The 15,580-nt window shown below is 37.1% G+C and overlaps 1 protein-coding gene across 2 annotated transcripts in view; it reads left to right on the top strand.

The window, feature by feature from the left end:
- The window catches only part of WASF3 (WASP family member 3), a 63,476-nt gene extending 48,103 nt beyond the window's left edge, over positions 1 to 15,373 (top strand). The window contains exons 4-10 of one of the 2 annotated variants that reach the window (XM_058045213.1): positions 76 to 210; positions 3,631 to 3,784; positions 4,212 to 4,329; positions 10,736 to 10,902; positions 11,574 to 11,837; positions 13,462 to 13,817; positions 14,502 to 15,373. In XM_058045213.1, coding sequence (XP_057901196.1) covers positions 76 to 210; positions 3,631 to 3,784; positions 4,212 to 4,329; positions 10,736 to 10,902; positions 11,574 to 11,837; positions 13,462 to 13,817; positions 14,502 to 14,659 — 1,352 coding nt within the window. In that variant the 3' untranslated portion in view covers positions 14,660 to 15,373. Of the gene's footprint in view, positions 1 to 75; positions 211 to 3,630; positions 3,785 to 4,211; positions 4,330 to 8,805; positions 8,982 to 10,735; positions 10,903 to 11,573; positions 11,838 to 13,461; positions 13,818 to 14,501 lie in introns of both variants that reach the window. The other variant, XM_058045212.1, reaches the window with a different exon arrangement.
- The last annotated feature ends 207 nt before the right edge of the window (positions 15,374 to 15,580 follow it).

The raw sequence follows: 15,580 nt of genomic DNA, 5'->3' as shown, positions 1-15,580 counted from the left end.
ATGATCTTGAAGCCATTTGTCTTGTGTTTTGTAAGTCACTAGCAAAGGGATTTCCTTGTCTATTTTCTTACATAGGCAAACATGCTGAAGACATATTTGGTGAATTGTTTAATGAGGCCAACAGCTTCTACATCAGAGCAAATTCCCTCCAAGACAGAATTGATCGCCTTGCTGTCAAAGTCACCCAGCTGGATTCAACAGTGGAAGAGGGTAGGTAATTGCCTGAAAGCATTGAGCCAGAAGTGATGTTGACAAGAGCACAGTATTTAATTGCACAATAACCTCTGTCTTTTCAAAGTAATCCTGTAACGATATTTCATCTTGTTGTCTCAGTAAGGCAAGCTGGGAATAATCACTTTAGCAGAGCAAGTGAAAATATTCTTGAGTCAAGAAGCCCCTGTAGTAATGGAGCCATTAAGCTGCCTTTTTCATGAGGAAAACTTTGAGTTTGTGAGTGTAATAAATCATAAATTAATAAATATAGACCTTACTGGGGGTAAGTCAGAAAACATTTGGACTGGGTGTCCCTATCAATTTCAGAGTAGGATAATTACAAACTACATTAGTACCTTAGTCTGTTCTGTGATCATCAGAGATCTTGAAATACTCTGTATTTAAACAAGGCACTGTGTTTGGATCAACCAGGTGAAAATCTTCAGGGGATTCTACTCACTAGAAACTGTATTTCCTTTAAAAATATTTCGTGCACATGAGCTTGGTCATTCACTTCATAAATATACAGTAAAAACAAAGGATTTAAGTAACATCATTACATTGTTTGAAAGCACTTATTTGGGTAGATAAAGCATTTCTCTGTCTAGCTTTAAAGGCTATTAATGTGCATCTTGGCCTCCACGCTACATGTCTGAGCCAGCTCATGCCTGTACTTCCTGTTTAGATGATTCCTGACATTTACTAAAACGTAAAAAGCTTTTTATATCAGTACAGTAGTGTAATATTGACTCAGTAGTAGTTAATGCTGCTTGTGATGCATTTAAGTGCTATTTATGTGGCTTATATATTTCATGTGCCATTCAGATTTTTGTAGCCTACATATTTATAGTGCCAATTATTAGTGCCAATATTAAATTTTAGTGTTGATATCTAATTGTATAATGGTGTAATATTTAACTTTCCTTTTTTAGCTGGTTACTGTCTGGAAATTATTATGCGTTGTTCTTTTATGGTTTTGGAACATATGAACTGTTAGGGCATCTACAGCTTCTCTGGGCAGCTGTGATAGTCTGTCTCCAAAGAGACCTGGTTAAGTGAAAGGTGTCCTTGTCCATGGTAGGGGGATTGGAATGAGATAATCTGTAAGATCCTCTCCAAACCAATCCACTCTGATTTTTTGGTACAAGCACCTGCATTTTGCTGTCTTAGGAGTCAAGAGCTATGTGGGAACATAAACTAACCTCCTATGGGATCACTATTCAGCTTAGTTTCTGAGGCATATTGTGTTGGTACTATGAGCAAAATAGATGATATTAATATACTGTACTTTTGGAAATGGCAGTTCTCATCTTGGTTTTGCTGGTTTTGTTTTTTTCCCCCCTTTTTTTAATGCCTCATTAATGTCTCATTAGTGCTATGCAGTAGCACCCAGCTAGTTTTCAGAGTTTGGAGGATAATTAAAAGCAATCTTTTGGAAGGGGAAACTATAGTGTATGGACTGAGAATTTAATCAGTGTTTATTTTAAATTGACAGCAGTTGTTACTCTTGCATTGCTAATCATGCTTCATATTAATAAGCTGTATATACAAACTGCTGTCACCTTAGTGTCAGTAGTAAATTTTATTAGCTGCTTCACTGCAGGAGTTGAAGTCTTTATAATAATTCATTGTACTGTCAGAAATAGTATGTTTCTGGATAGCTTTGGCATTTAAGCAAAATGTCAATTGCAAGGTTGTTTAAAAAAGCCCTTCAGATTTGATTGCATCAGTGATTTCTTATATTTTTAGATATAACTAATACAGTGTATATAAAAATATTTTATATATAAGAAACTACAGTTGAAAAACCATTTAAAAATAATTGTGGTAAAGTTTTAAAAATAGATATAAATAACTTATTCTAAAAATGTCCAGAAAAATGGTGGGGCTTTTTTGATTCTTTGAATGTCTCCCATCAAACAAGAATGAAACAATTCAGATATATACATCTAAAAAATCTGTCTGAAATACCTTTTACTTACAGGCAGATTTAAATAGAAAGTACTTTTAGAAATTACATTTTGATTCAGATGATGTGAATGGGAGAACAGTATTAGACCTGAAATATTCTATTTTTAATTCTTTGCTATTTGAAAATGCTATGCATTTGCACTGCATACATTTTTAATTTTTTGTTATTGTAGAAGTTCCAGAAGAAACTAAGTAATTCTTGGAGTGAGAAGCAAGATCTCAGCACAGATAACAAAAATAGTTGGGCAGAGAAGTCTGAGTGGGATTGGTGTCCATCATGACAGACAATAACAGTGTAAAATTTCATCCCTTTGCTTTTTTCAGGTCATCAGTATACTCCATTTTTGGCCATTACTGTTCATTTGCCTTGTGAATTTTCTCACAGTTTGTCCTTGAGACTCAATAAATTGGATGAATGGGCAAGAAGTATTAGATGAAATATCAATGGGAATAAAAGGAGACTAAGCCCCAGTGTATTTTGTTTGCACAAGTCCTGCAACTTACCCTCTTATAAAACACTTGGATTGAATCCAGAAGTGGTCAGTGTCGTTGTAGAGAACCTAGTGAAGACTTCAGCATCCTCTTCAACTTCATTCTAAAACCTGTATTTCAGGGTGCTGAGGGGTGGAAGATGATATCAAGAGCTTACTGTCACTTTTTAAATTGTGATTGGCCTTTAACTGGATCTTCTTTAACAATGATTGCTGCATTTCATGAAAATTTGTATTAAGAGTGAAAGAAAGCCTTGATAAAAGTGACAGGAACAATTAAAACCAACTTCAGCCTTTCATTTGAAAAGAAAGAATGAAAAGCCTGGTGTCATTTTCCCCAGAGCTGTGTATGTGAAATGATAAAATGAAAGTACGAGAGTGCGAGTATTTCTCTCTGTAGAGACGTAAGCAAAACATAAGAGCAAGGAGTGTTTAGTTATATGGGAAGACATAGGAGTTGAAAGAGAGTAAAATAAGAGGAACTCTGTCTCTCACAGGAGGTTGTTGCAGCTGTAATATAATTACACTTAGAATGGGCTGGAATATGTGTATAGATAGCATGTACAATTATAAAACACACTGTGTCAGAGGAATACCATACCTTGTTTCAGTCTTTAAGCCAGTCTTTCTGCTGTTAAAACTCCAGGATAAACCTTATAAAAAGGGGAAATGGTTGGACATCTGCATGTGACAGCATTCTTGCATCATTTTCCAAGATACAGTCCATGGTCCCGTTATTTTAAGTGAGGTTCTGGACCAAGTGAGACTTACATCTGTTTTATTATGGGAATTCTTACATGCCTTTGTGCCTAGTTATCAGGATTATCCACTGAGGAGAAACCTGTCTTTGTGTTAGTGTGCTGAAAATATTTCAAATAATTAGTGAAAAAAGGATGTTGTATATCCACTTTAATTCCTCTCAGACTTATAGTAAATGTGTTTCTGTTTCTAACAGTATCCTTACAGGACATTAACATGAAAAAAGCATTCAAAAGCTCAACAGTTCAAGACCAGCAGGTAGTTTCAAAGAACAGCATTCCTAACCCAGTGGCTGATATTTATAATCAAAGTGACAAACCACCACCTCTGAATATTCTTTCACCTTATAGGTAAGGAAATATTGATTGTTTACCTTCTTGTACTTGACCCTTTGTTTCCTAATTGTATGCAGAGAATAATTACAGCAGAGGGGAAAAGCTATATTGATTATTGTGATTTGATTTTTCAAGATTGATAAAACTCAATCTGCAATAAATAATTTATTTCTTTTTTGAGAATGCTATAGCACAGCATTTGTGGTGTATTTTATTTTTAAGAATAAGAAGTTTTAACTGGAATGTGAATGTGTAGGATTTATGACCAAGGGGTGTGTTTTTGCTGCTGCTGCAGACAGTGCTGGTGTTTGTTTATGGACCTCCAGTTAGTAAGGGTTGTTATTGATCAGCTTGAGGCTTGGATGATCATCAAAGGTAAATTTTTTAGATTTAAAGCACACTAGTTCATGTATTTTTATCTTTTCTTCTGCTGCTTTTCCAGGGATGATAAGAAAGATGGATTGAAGTTCTATACCGATCCTTCCTATTTTTTTGATCTTTGGAAAGAAAAAATGTTACAGGATACTGAAGATAAGCGAAAAGAAAAGAGGAGACAAAAGGTAAAACCAGAAACATAATAGCACAAACAATTTGAGCATTACAATTTTATGTGCAGTTGTCCAGGCATAAAAATTCCCAGGTCATACTTAGTTTGTGTGCATGGAAAGATTGTTCCTCTTGTGTGGCTTAGATTCAGTACATTCCATTTGTGTAGCTTATCCTGTCTATTTTAAGAAGGCAGCAAATTGAATTTTAGGAGTGCTGTGGTTATCTTCCAAGATGCTGTTTTGAGTCTTTTGCCAATATCTGTTTATTGGTAACCAGAAAAATGGCCCTGTTATGCTCCAGAAAAAGACCCTGTAATAGGAGAGGAAAGGAGTTGGAATTAGAGTTTTTTCCATTCTAGTGTCCCATTCTTTCCATTCTGATTTTAAAGGAAAATTACAGGTGCCTTTATAAGAATTTTAAAAAATCACTTGAGCATTTCTTTATTCCTGTAGAACAATTTCTACAAAACTACTTTACATATTTATAAGTCACTTTTAGACTTCAATTTAGACAACACATCCTGCTTATTTCCGTCCATGGTATATTTTCTGTAGATTTTAATTGTCTTATTACATTCTACAAATGCAAATATGCTCAATTCCAGTCATGTAGTATTATAGCCATACATCACAGAAATACCCCTTGATAAATTCTAGCTGAAGTACTATTTGATTTGATTAAATATATGCCAAGTCCAACTAAGAAGAAAGCAGCATAGACTTGAGTTTCCATGGATGAAGTTCATTTTTTGAAGGGAAGAAATCTCAGGTTTAGCTTTCCAGAAGATGATTTTCATGCATTTTATCATCTGTGTCCTTTGGAGAGCAGGATGATTTGGGTGAGATGTGTCCCAGGCACACTTTGTTCCACAGGTTGCTGAACCAAATGTCCTTTCTCTTTTATTCTTGTCCTTATGTTAGCAGTAACCAGGAATGAATCCAGAGCATTTATTGACAATTTTATAGCGGAACTTAAATTTTCAGTCTACTAAATTAGAGTTCTTTGCTCAATTTGTGCTCTACAGAAGCACAAAACTTGATAGTTGTTGAGAAACTGTGCAGGTGAAATAAATGTTTATTGTTTAACAAAGTACAAGCTAGACACCTAAATGCCGTCCTACTCAGCTGACCAAATACAGCTAATTTTTAGCCTCAATTTTTTAGGTGCTCAGTGAAATCTGAGAGTAGGCCCTGCACCAGAGAATCAGATTTTCAGTATTATTTTGATAATTTGCCCAAAGTGCTTACGCTGTTGCAGCAGGAGGTTTATGAGCTGTTTAATTTTCTTCCCTCAAATATCATGCTTTTTGTTTCTGTATACAGTTTAATTGAAAATATCTGACAGGCTTCCTCTGATTTGACTCTTTCAGGCAAACTTTTTCTGAAGAAAAATGTAATTTTAATTCTTTAAGTTTAAAATCTATGTAGTCTATTTTTTTTTTACTTTCTGTAGATCAGTTTCTGAGAGTTCAGTGTAATTTTGACTTGGTACTTAACCAGTAGTATTCTAAATTGAATGGCTGTAGGTAGGGCAGTTGTGATTAAACAAAGGATAAACTGTTAGAATTTCCTCTTTATTGTGCTGGCTTTTTATCTGGGAATAATTAGCTATTCAAGCAAGTAAAAATTTCTAAATTTGGAAAGCTTATATTTCAGAAATCATTCTTGATGACTTGTGTTTTGATAGGATTTTATAAATTTGTGGTGAGGAAAATACTCTAGGCTTGTGCTTCCAGTTTTTTGAAAGTATTGCAAATACTTGCTGAAGCTGCTTTTTATCACTAGCTCTTAATTCTTTATTCAGATGCTTGAAATATCATTTGCTAATTCTTGATGCAAATATCAAACTTACAATTAACTCAACCGTGTTTGAAGGCTCTAATACGTTTTGTGTTCGCTGAAATAATTTGCTGCCAACATGAATGACTTGTTTTCTGGCCTAATCTACAGCACCCACTTGTCTGCCACAGCTTCTGTTACAGCTAGCTAAAGAAAAAGTAACTCCTCTTAATATTGCTTTAATTTTCTGAGAAATATTTCCAGCTGTAATTATTTAGAGAGGCTTTAGCTCCCCTACAACTCTGTCATCTTTGCCCTGGGTTGTAAAGCTAGAGCTGTCTCCATTGTCAAGGGAATGAAACTGCTACTGAAACAACTTAAAACTACTCTTAGAGGTACATGTAGCTTTGTCAGCTGCTAGTAATAGGGCTGGCTGCCCCACTGTCTTGGAAGACATTTAATGTTTTAGAGATGTATTGATATAATATTTAATAAAAATATTGCTGCCAGTAGGGTTTAGTACTGCTTGAGTAAAAAGGATTCAAGTGTATTTATTCATTAGCATGCTTACAGATGCTGATCTGGAACAACCTGGCCAGCTGAAATCTGATCCAATTAAAACCAGCTAAGCTTTGTGCTTATTTTTTGGTGTTTATACATCCACATGTATAAACATTTTTTAAACTTTAAAAACTTTTAAAAACTTTTAATAAACTTTTGTTTTTCATTAAAAAAAAAGCTGATCTCTTTAAATAATAAGCAGTAACTGTAAGCAGTCATGACTGTGCAGGAATTGTATCAAAATGATTGTCTTCCTAGTAGCATCATATATTGGTCAAAAGGTGAATATTTATTTTACTTAGAATCTTGCAAGAAATATATAGTTGTGACCCCTAGATGACAAATTGTTGTTCTGAAAGAAGACAAAACAAAGTATTTTCAGCGAAAATGCTTACTTGATCTTTCTTCTGAAATATAACATGACTCAGGAACGAGGATAAAAGTCAAAAATGAAAAAAACCCAAAATATTTGCAGCAAATAATTGAAAAAAAACCAGATTAAAAGCTTTTAATAAGCATATATTCAACCATGGCAATTAGCAAAACTATGTATATTTAAAATAAAGCTTGACTAAATCTGTGCCCTTTCTGCTCCAAATCCTCTGTTGGCAGAATTTGATGTGAAAAAGTGGTTATCAGACATAAAAAGGGTGTGATTTGAAAAAGTTTGTGGAGGAAAAATATTTTGGGAGAACTGATTAAGAACCAAAATGATCGTTGTTATTAAACATAAATCAGACCAAAAATCTGTTTACTGTAGAAATAGGCAGGAGTTGTCAAAACATTTGGGTGTTGAACTTCAAGAAGTCTTTTCTGACATTCTGAATGGTAGGAGGGTCAGCAGGTCCCTCATGCAAATATACATAAATGAGCAAGAGATCCAAAACAAGGACAAGGAAGCCATTTGTTAGGTTTTTGTTAGTTATGTAATGCCAAACACATTATTTCAGAATTATTTACTCAGTGCTGTTTGACAGTTGGAGTAAAAAACCTGTGTTCATCTGTGATGAACTTTCTGTTAAATTTGCTTTCCAACTATTATCCCTTATTTTATGGGTCTAGATTCCCCAGCAGAAGGCTTGCCTACCAGCATTTGACCGAGCTCTTCTCTCGGTATAACTCACTGACTGCATTCTCAGTATAGCAACGTAATTATTTTCTGAGAAACTGTTTTTCTAGCAGCCAAAAGCCTAACACATGTATTCTAAGATGTAGGATCTAGAGCTGATTGAAAAAAAGACCCCTGTGCTCTCATAAATACTGAGAAAAGGAGTAGCAGACCCTTCTCTGTCTGAATTGAGCAATCATATTCGTATTTTGTGCAGAAGCACCAGCATGAGTTTTATATTCATACTGAGTAGTCAGAAGTAGGTGAGTACAACATTTCCAAGGTGTGAAAGCATTAGGTCCCAATATTAGGAAATCTTGCTGTCAGTGAGGTAAAGGTAAATAGGTATGATAAACACTGACATTGGTTGAGCCTGATATTTTATTTATTGAAAGATAAAAGCACCCAAGTTTGTCATGGACCTATCAAGCTGTAATATACTGCTGGCCTAAGTGTTGCTGACTCACTGCAGAGAGAATTAGTGTAATTCATTTTTATATCAATGGTGAGAAGAAACTAGGAGGAATTTTGGTAGTTAATTAGATCTAAGAAGGGAGAGGAAGTTAAAACAAACAAAAATAATTTCACATAGCCTATGGAATAGGAAAGTGTGTCCAGTTTCTCCATACTTCTCCTAGCCCAGTTCATTGTGACCATAATGAATAACCAGAATAGCCCTGAGCTTATTTTACATTCTCAGAAGTTTGATTTTCAGGAGATGAAAATTACAAGTGCTTCAGGATGGTGTAAGTAAAAGACCAGAAGTGATGTCAGAACTTCTACTTTCTGGCTTTTAAAATTGGTCCCAGTTCTGTATTAGGAAAACCAGGAGATTGGCATCACAGTAGCGCATGCATCCTTACAGATCAAAAGTCCTGCTACTAATGAGGTTATTTTAGTGCAGAGAAATTTTATGAAGACTTGGCTTCATCTGTAAATCTGGTCTTATTTTCATGCACTCTAACTGCGTTTTAACCAGCTTTTTTCCTTTCCTTTTTTCTCTCTCTTTGCATGCTTTATTTCTTTTATTTGGACATTAGGAGCAAAAGCGTATAGATGGCACCACCCGTGAGGTGAAAAAGGTTAGAAAAGCCAGGAACAGACGCCAGGAGTGGAATATGATGGCATATGACAAAGAGCTTAGACCTGACAACAGGTTGTCTCAAAGTGTGTACCATGGAGCATCTTCCGAGGGATCACTGTCCCCAGATACTAGGTCTGTTTACAGCAAAGCTGTTTGTTCTACCACAGTTGTATGTTCAGCAATACTGAGTAGAATTAGGTGTTTTTACAGGATGGGAATAGTTAGACAAAACATACAATGCATGTTTAAAACATTCTTTTCAAATTTACTTTTAAAGGTAAATGACATAACAGATTCTGTAATGATTTTTTTCTTCCTCAGCTTCACATGAGCACTTAATGTTATGTACTGCAGAGAAAGAAGTGTTTGCTGTATGCTTTGTATTTCATCTTCAGTAGCTGTAGTTACAAAGCATTTAAGCCTCTACTAGATAATGTCAGTAGCTCTTCCTTAGTGTCTAGTCTGTTTTTTGGTGCCCTGCTGGTAGCTTAATAAATATTTTTCTGTGATCTACTCAGTCAAGAATACTTTTGCCTTTAAGGGATACTTCGATGGGGGAAGAGTTCAGCTTTTTGATGTTGTATTAGTCAAAAAACCAAGCTACAAAACCAGATGAGATGTTACTGCTTGAAATAACAAAATATCTCTGCTTAGAGATAATGCAGCAGAATTCATCTTCATTGAGACTGAGATTCCCTTTGAGCTCAGTGGGAGCTACCTGATGTGCAATGAAGTCTTAGTTTTTGCACTAAGCTGGTCTCACCAGAGGATTTTCCCACTTACTTTATTTCCTTTGTCTGTTGTGATTAAGTACAAGCAATAAGCATTGAAATAAATGGGGTCCACTGGAAAAAGTGTTTAAATTGGTGAATGGCTAGGTTGAGAAAGCAGCTACCACTGCAAGAGTGTGGAATGACACTCTTGTACCTTTAGTCCACTGTACAGTGGAGATTAATTTAAAAGAAAAAAATCTGCTCAGAACTTTGCAATGTTGTGGTCTTTGTGAAAAGTAATGAACTTGTAATTGAAACATAGTATTTGATATTGCTATTGGTCTTTCAGCTATGTATTCAGACTCCCTCACTGCCTAAAAACTGTTGTTTGTTTAGTTTTATTTTACAGTTTCTAATGCAAAACTTTGTCTCCTGTTAGTCTTAATGAAACACTGCAGACTGACAAAGCTTTACATAGGTTGATCTAGCTAAAGCTGTGGATTTTTTCATCAGAACTTCTGTTTCACACATTTTGAGTATTTTTTTTCAGATTTAACACCTTGCTTCCAGGATTCCAGAGTTTAAATTATCATGTTGAAGTTACTTGTTTTTTATCTCCCAGCAATGTCAACATGTATTTGGTTGTTTGCAGATATGTGGTATTTGCAATCTGTGGGGTTTTTTAAAGCAGAAATTGTAGGATGCTTCTGTTTTGATGTTGTTTGTGTGACAGATACCTTGTACTTACATATGCCTTTTATATTTTATAAATTATGGACTATTTTACATTTCAGTGAATCAAATAGCTGAGATTGAATCCTGAAATCTGTTTTACATCCATGAAGCATGAATTCTGAGAATGTGAGGTGGAGAGAGGGCTTTCTATTTTTTCACCTTGGAGTAGTATTAAGCTATAAAAAATCCATACATATAGAAATATGTACTGGTTTGAGAGACCTTTTCATGCTGCCAGCTACTGCATGAGCAGTGTCCTGTAAGTCAGATCCCAAATATTTGGTTATACTGTCTTTTTTTCCCTAGTGCTAAAGTAAAAAAAAATTGGTCACATATCTTCACATTTGGTACTTGTAAGACTTAAGCATTAAATGTTGACATCCTGGTGTTTGGTCTGTGGCAATTTACAATGTATTTGTTATACTTATTGTACTTTAGAGAGAGAAACACAAGCTGAATCCAAACAGAAACCAGCAAATTAATGTGAGAAAAGTAAGAACAAGAAAAGAAGAGTGGGAGAGAAGGAAAATGGGCATTGAGTTCATGAGTGACGCAAAGAAAATGGAGCAGGCAGGAAGCATGAAAGAGGACAAAATGCCCAAAGGGTTTGTTATTTTGTTTTGCTCAAAGCCCTGGCTTTTTGTTGCTTACCTTGCTTCCAGTCTCACAGATAAGTGCATCAGTTCACTGTGTTCACTAAAAGCCAGGCTGCACCATTGTTCATTACTAAAACAAGTCTTCACAGTAATGGGATGAAAAGATCCTTTTGCTCCCTCTCTTGGGCTTATTTGACAGAACATCCTAGACTTTGTATCTTTATGAACTCTCTGCTCAACTAATACTTACATTTCCCAGTTTCTTTAAGCCTTTCCAACAGAATTAATTGTGCAAACAAAATTAAAAGCGTTTTCTAACTTTCAAAATTGGTTTTCTCTGCATTGGTAAAGTATATTCTTCTGCATAATTGCAAGTGCTTGTAGTATTGCTTTTCTTTTTCTGCTGCCACTGTTAACCTGAGGCAGGCTGGTAAGTATTGCCATTTCAAACAATGGACTGTCAAAATCATTGACAAAAAGCATAAGCTTCATTATGGCTACTAAAATTCTTGTGCTTTCTGTGGACTTAAAAGGGAGTGATAACTGATAAATCGGGGAATCCTCTTGCAAGACAAATAATGCTGATTGTATTCTTTCTTGCTTGTTTTGTCAGTAATTTAGGTAATGCCCTGTTGCACTCACATAATCTGTTCTTCTGCATCAATTTACTTTAATTTTAGGTCCCATGCATCCGATGTTACAGATTATTCTTATCCTGCTACTCCGAATCATTCCCTCCATCAGCAGATAGCAATGCCTTCCTATGGAGCAGGAGATGGTCCACAGTACATGGCAGCGTCCCAAAGCCACGAGCATGAGTACAGACCGCCCTCCACCACGGTACGACATGCCACTTTAAACAGACCTCAGCAACCACCTCCACCTCCACCCCAGCCTTCAGATGGCCAGCACAGCTCAGTACCTGTGGTACCAGCAGAATATGGGTAAGTCTGATTTATTCTAGTGGATTCTTGGCAAAACCAGAGGAATGCATGTTTTCCGTAACCATCGTAATGTGTAACGTTAAAGAAAGAGACCCCAAATACATTAGTTACCTCCTTGGGGAGGACAGAAGAAAATTGGTATAATTTCTATGTATGAGCTGAATTTAAGTGAAGAAATAATGAGAGCAGAAATAACCACGTTTGTATTAAATGAAGTGTGTATTGGTGAAGTTATATGATTGTAAAATATTAAGGGTGCCTAATATAATATTGAAGAAGGGATAATTTTCCTCTAAAGTGGAAAGTAGTTACAGGATAATTTGGATAAGATTTTAAACTTCAGGAAATGTGCAGAAAGGGTATTGTTGATTGTGATTAATCTGGCAGTGTTTGTTGCATCCCTGAAATCCCTGAAAGGCCTTTTCAGAGAAGCTTGTAATGGAATTGGGAGGGGTCTCCTCAGACACAAATTCCATACTGTCACAGGAGGAATGCCACTTTCTAATTCAAGACAGAGAACTATCAAATGCCTGTGTAGATATTTTGTCTGAATGCATTCTGAAGGAAGGCTTGCTCCAGAGTTCTGGTTCTCCTGTAGCAAGAAAACATCTGTTTTCTAATACATCTGTGTCTCTGTGTCTGTTCTTTTGTGTAAATAGCTTAAACTTTCAAGTTGTAACCCCAGGAAGTTGTAGTCATTCTTGCCTGTGTTGCTTTTTTACTGTGCAAGCCAAGGTTTGTCATCCTTGCTTGATGCAGCCTGGGGTAGCCTTTGCCTGATTCATGGCTATCGTGCTGCAGATGACTCAGTTAGGAGGGACTGCTCCAGCCTGCCCTTTCTCTGTTGCTTCCAGTGTGTAAGACATCACTGTGCTTCGCCCTCAGGTCCATGACCATTGTTGGGATGTGGCAGTTGTCACACACTGGCATGTGTCACTCAGTGTCATCAGTCTCTTTGCTTCAGCTCCTGTCTCCTGTATCTAGTTCTTTACCTACTTCACAACTCTTATAAATTCTCTATTTTTTTCTGATTAAGATTTCTTTCAATGACATTTTAACGAAGAAATGAGCTCTTCCCTGTACCTCTTATTTAAAAAATTGATCAAATGTATCAATTTAATTAAATGGTATTTAAACTGGTAAATTTGACTGAAGAAGCACATGACATACATTTACCTTTGGGTAAATCTTTCCTTCTTTCCATTGTTCTCCATGTCTGTGTCCTCTGTTACCTCTTGGCCTTCTATGGAATTGAAGGGTGTAGTCTGCAGTTTTCTTGGTCCCTTCTTCTTCAGTGACTTTGCACTTTGCAGTCCCACAGAGTAGATGTTTAATAAGAAATGCAGCTTCATACGTAAATGGGCAGGAGAACTAAGATAAAGAAGCTCAATTTGTAGAGTGCTGAAAGGACATTGCTTTTAACTTCAGTATTTGTCTTAAATCTCAATATATCAGCAATATTTGACAATTCTTACATGTATAATCACTTGCATAATTAAGTCACCAGTTTAAATTGCCTTTGATTTTTGTTTTATCTGAGGTTGGATAAGTGCACTTGAAGGGGTGATAATTTTAGAAGTTCCAACTTTGAATGCATTAAATGTTTTTGTTCTGTTTTATATAGGATGCTCCCAGCTCAGATGGTGGATTATTACAACCCCACAGGTCCGCCCCCACCTCCTCCCCCTCCTATGATTCCTTCAGCACAAACTGCATTTGTTAGTCCTCTTCAGCTTCCCGTGCCACCTTCCCATTCCGGACTGGTGACTGGCTCTACATATGTAGCTGCTCATCCTCCTCCTGCTGGTGGGCTTGTTGTCACTGCTCCTCCTCCTCCCGGCCCACCTCCTCCCCCTCCAGGCCCTCCTGCTGCAGGTGCATCCCTCTCTTCCTCCCCCATGCACGCCCCTCCGGCGTCGGAGGCGAAGCAGGCCCCGATGAGCGACGCGCGGAGCGATCTGCTGGCTGCCATCAGGATGGGTAAGTGCACGCTGGGTTTCAGGTATTCCTTTTTTTCAGTGGGAGCACAGGGTTTTCCACTGCAATGAGTTTATAGCTTCTTTTCCCAGCTGGGAAGATTTCATTAAGCACAGGTACCACACACCCGTTCCGACATTTGTCAGCCATGAGGTTGGATCATTTTCTAGCACTCAAAGCTGCACAGCTTTGTCAGGCACGTCCTAGTGTTGCTGTGTGGACATAATTTAATGAACACAGCACTTGTGTTCATTATGTGAAGTGCCAGTACTGTACATGGATTTTTGCTTCTGTTCCGAAGAACTGAATTACCCAACACCAGGCTTTGGCCCACTGATTTTTTTTAACCAGTGACTTACAGCTCTTCTGACCTCACTTACAATATGGAGCTGTACGTCTAACAGTATTTCCAAATACAGATCAAAATGACCTGCACAGTCTTGAATATTTAGCTTCAGCATATTGTTGACAGTTTTAGAAGTCCAGAAGTATTCAGTCTCTGAGAATTATTTCCCAGCTGCCTTTTTTGTCTTTCCCTCTTCCTTGCTCAAGGAGGCTCTCTTCTCTCAATGCTTGCTTTCTTTTTTTCCTGAGTATTTTCTAAGACACGACAAACTCACCAACAGCAGTGTCAAATAGGAAATCTCTTGCCTGGAAAGCTTTGCCTGAGGGTGATTGTCTCTGCAGGAATTCAGCTGAAGAAGGTGCAGGAGCAGCGTGAGCAGGAGGCGAAGCGCGAGCCCGTTGGCAACGACGTGGCCACCATCCTGTCGCGGCGCATCGCCGTGGAGTACAGCGACTCCGACGACGACTCCGAGTTTGACGAGAACGACTGGTCAGACTGAACGTGGCCCCAGCCTGCTGGCAACTGCATTAAATACTTGGCTTCAGTGATTGCTTTCCTAGCAAGGTGTAAAGCAGGACGTTGACATGTATTAAGGCTAGTGAGGGAAGTGCTGAAATTGAATTGGTATTATTCAGAATGCTGTAGCTTAGCAACTCTGGTAATAATGATGTGATTATGCTTATGCAGATCAGAAACTTGTCTTACTTTCAGTATTTACAGCATAATACTTAAGTGCCACTAAATGTAGCAACTCTTGTGCTGCGTGCAAAATATGATGCAGTTGTTGCACTGTTACAGAACCAGCATTTTATTTTACTTTCCTGTTCTTGAAGGGATAAAATATATTTTTTTGACTTTACATCTTATTCTTTTAATTATGTAAGCAGCTTAGATACTTGTGAATTGGTCTGGTTGTTAGTCTTTGAGGGCAGCTAACTGTATGGCTGAGTGAAGTGTTGAGTTCCATAAATGTGACTTTTAGCTTTTTTATTAGGTACTAATTATGCCCACCTTAGTCTATTTTTAACCACTTCTGGGCTTAAGTTTTTATGCATACAGAATTGATTTTGTACTATCTTCCTTTTTATCTTAAAAATGTAGCAGATGTTGAAATGTATACTTCGAAGAATGACCCCACATGATCCAAAACGAACATTTGGCGAGCAGACAGATATGTCTGTAACGGTACCAGCTCTAAGTTGCTGGCTGCTTGTTGGGAAGAGTGTTGGGAGGGTCTCTACTGGGTAGCAGATGCACGTCTGTGTTATAAATGGAAATGAAAATACCTGTAGAGCTTTTCAGTCTTAATATAAGATCAACTGGATGCAGGATAGTCCTTATGGAAACCCTGTGGCAGTGCAGAAATGCTATTGTTATTGCTAGAGTTTGGAAGAGTCTGGATCTAGCAATCAGATACATT

The sequence above is a fragment of the Melospiza georgiana genome, chromosome 2 (genome assembly GCF_028018845.1).
Source record: "Melospiza georgiana isolate bMelGeo1 chromosome 2, bMelGeo1.pri, whole genome shotgun sequence".
Lineage (NCBI taxonomy): Eukaryota > Metazoa > Chordata > Aves > Passeriformes > Passerellidae > Melospiza > Melospiza georgiana.
This window is presented reverse-complemented; position numbering and strand designations above follow the sequence as displayed.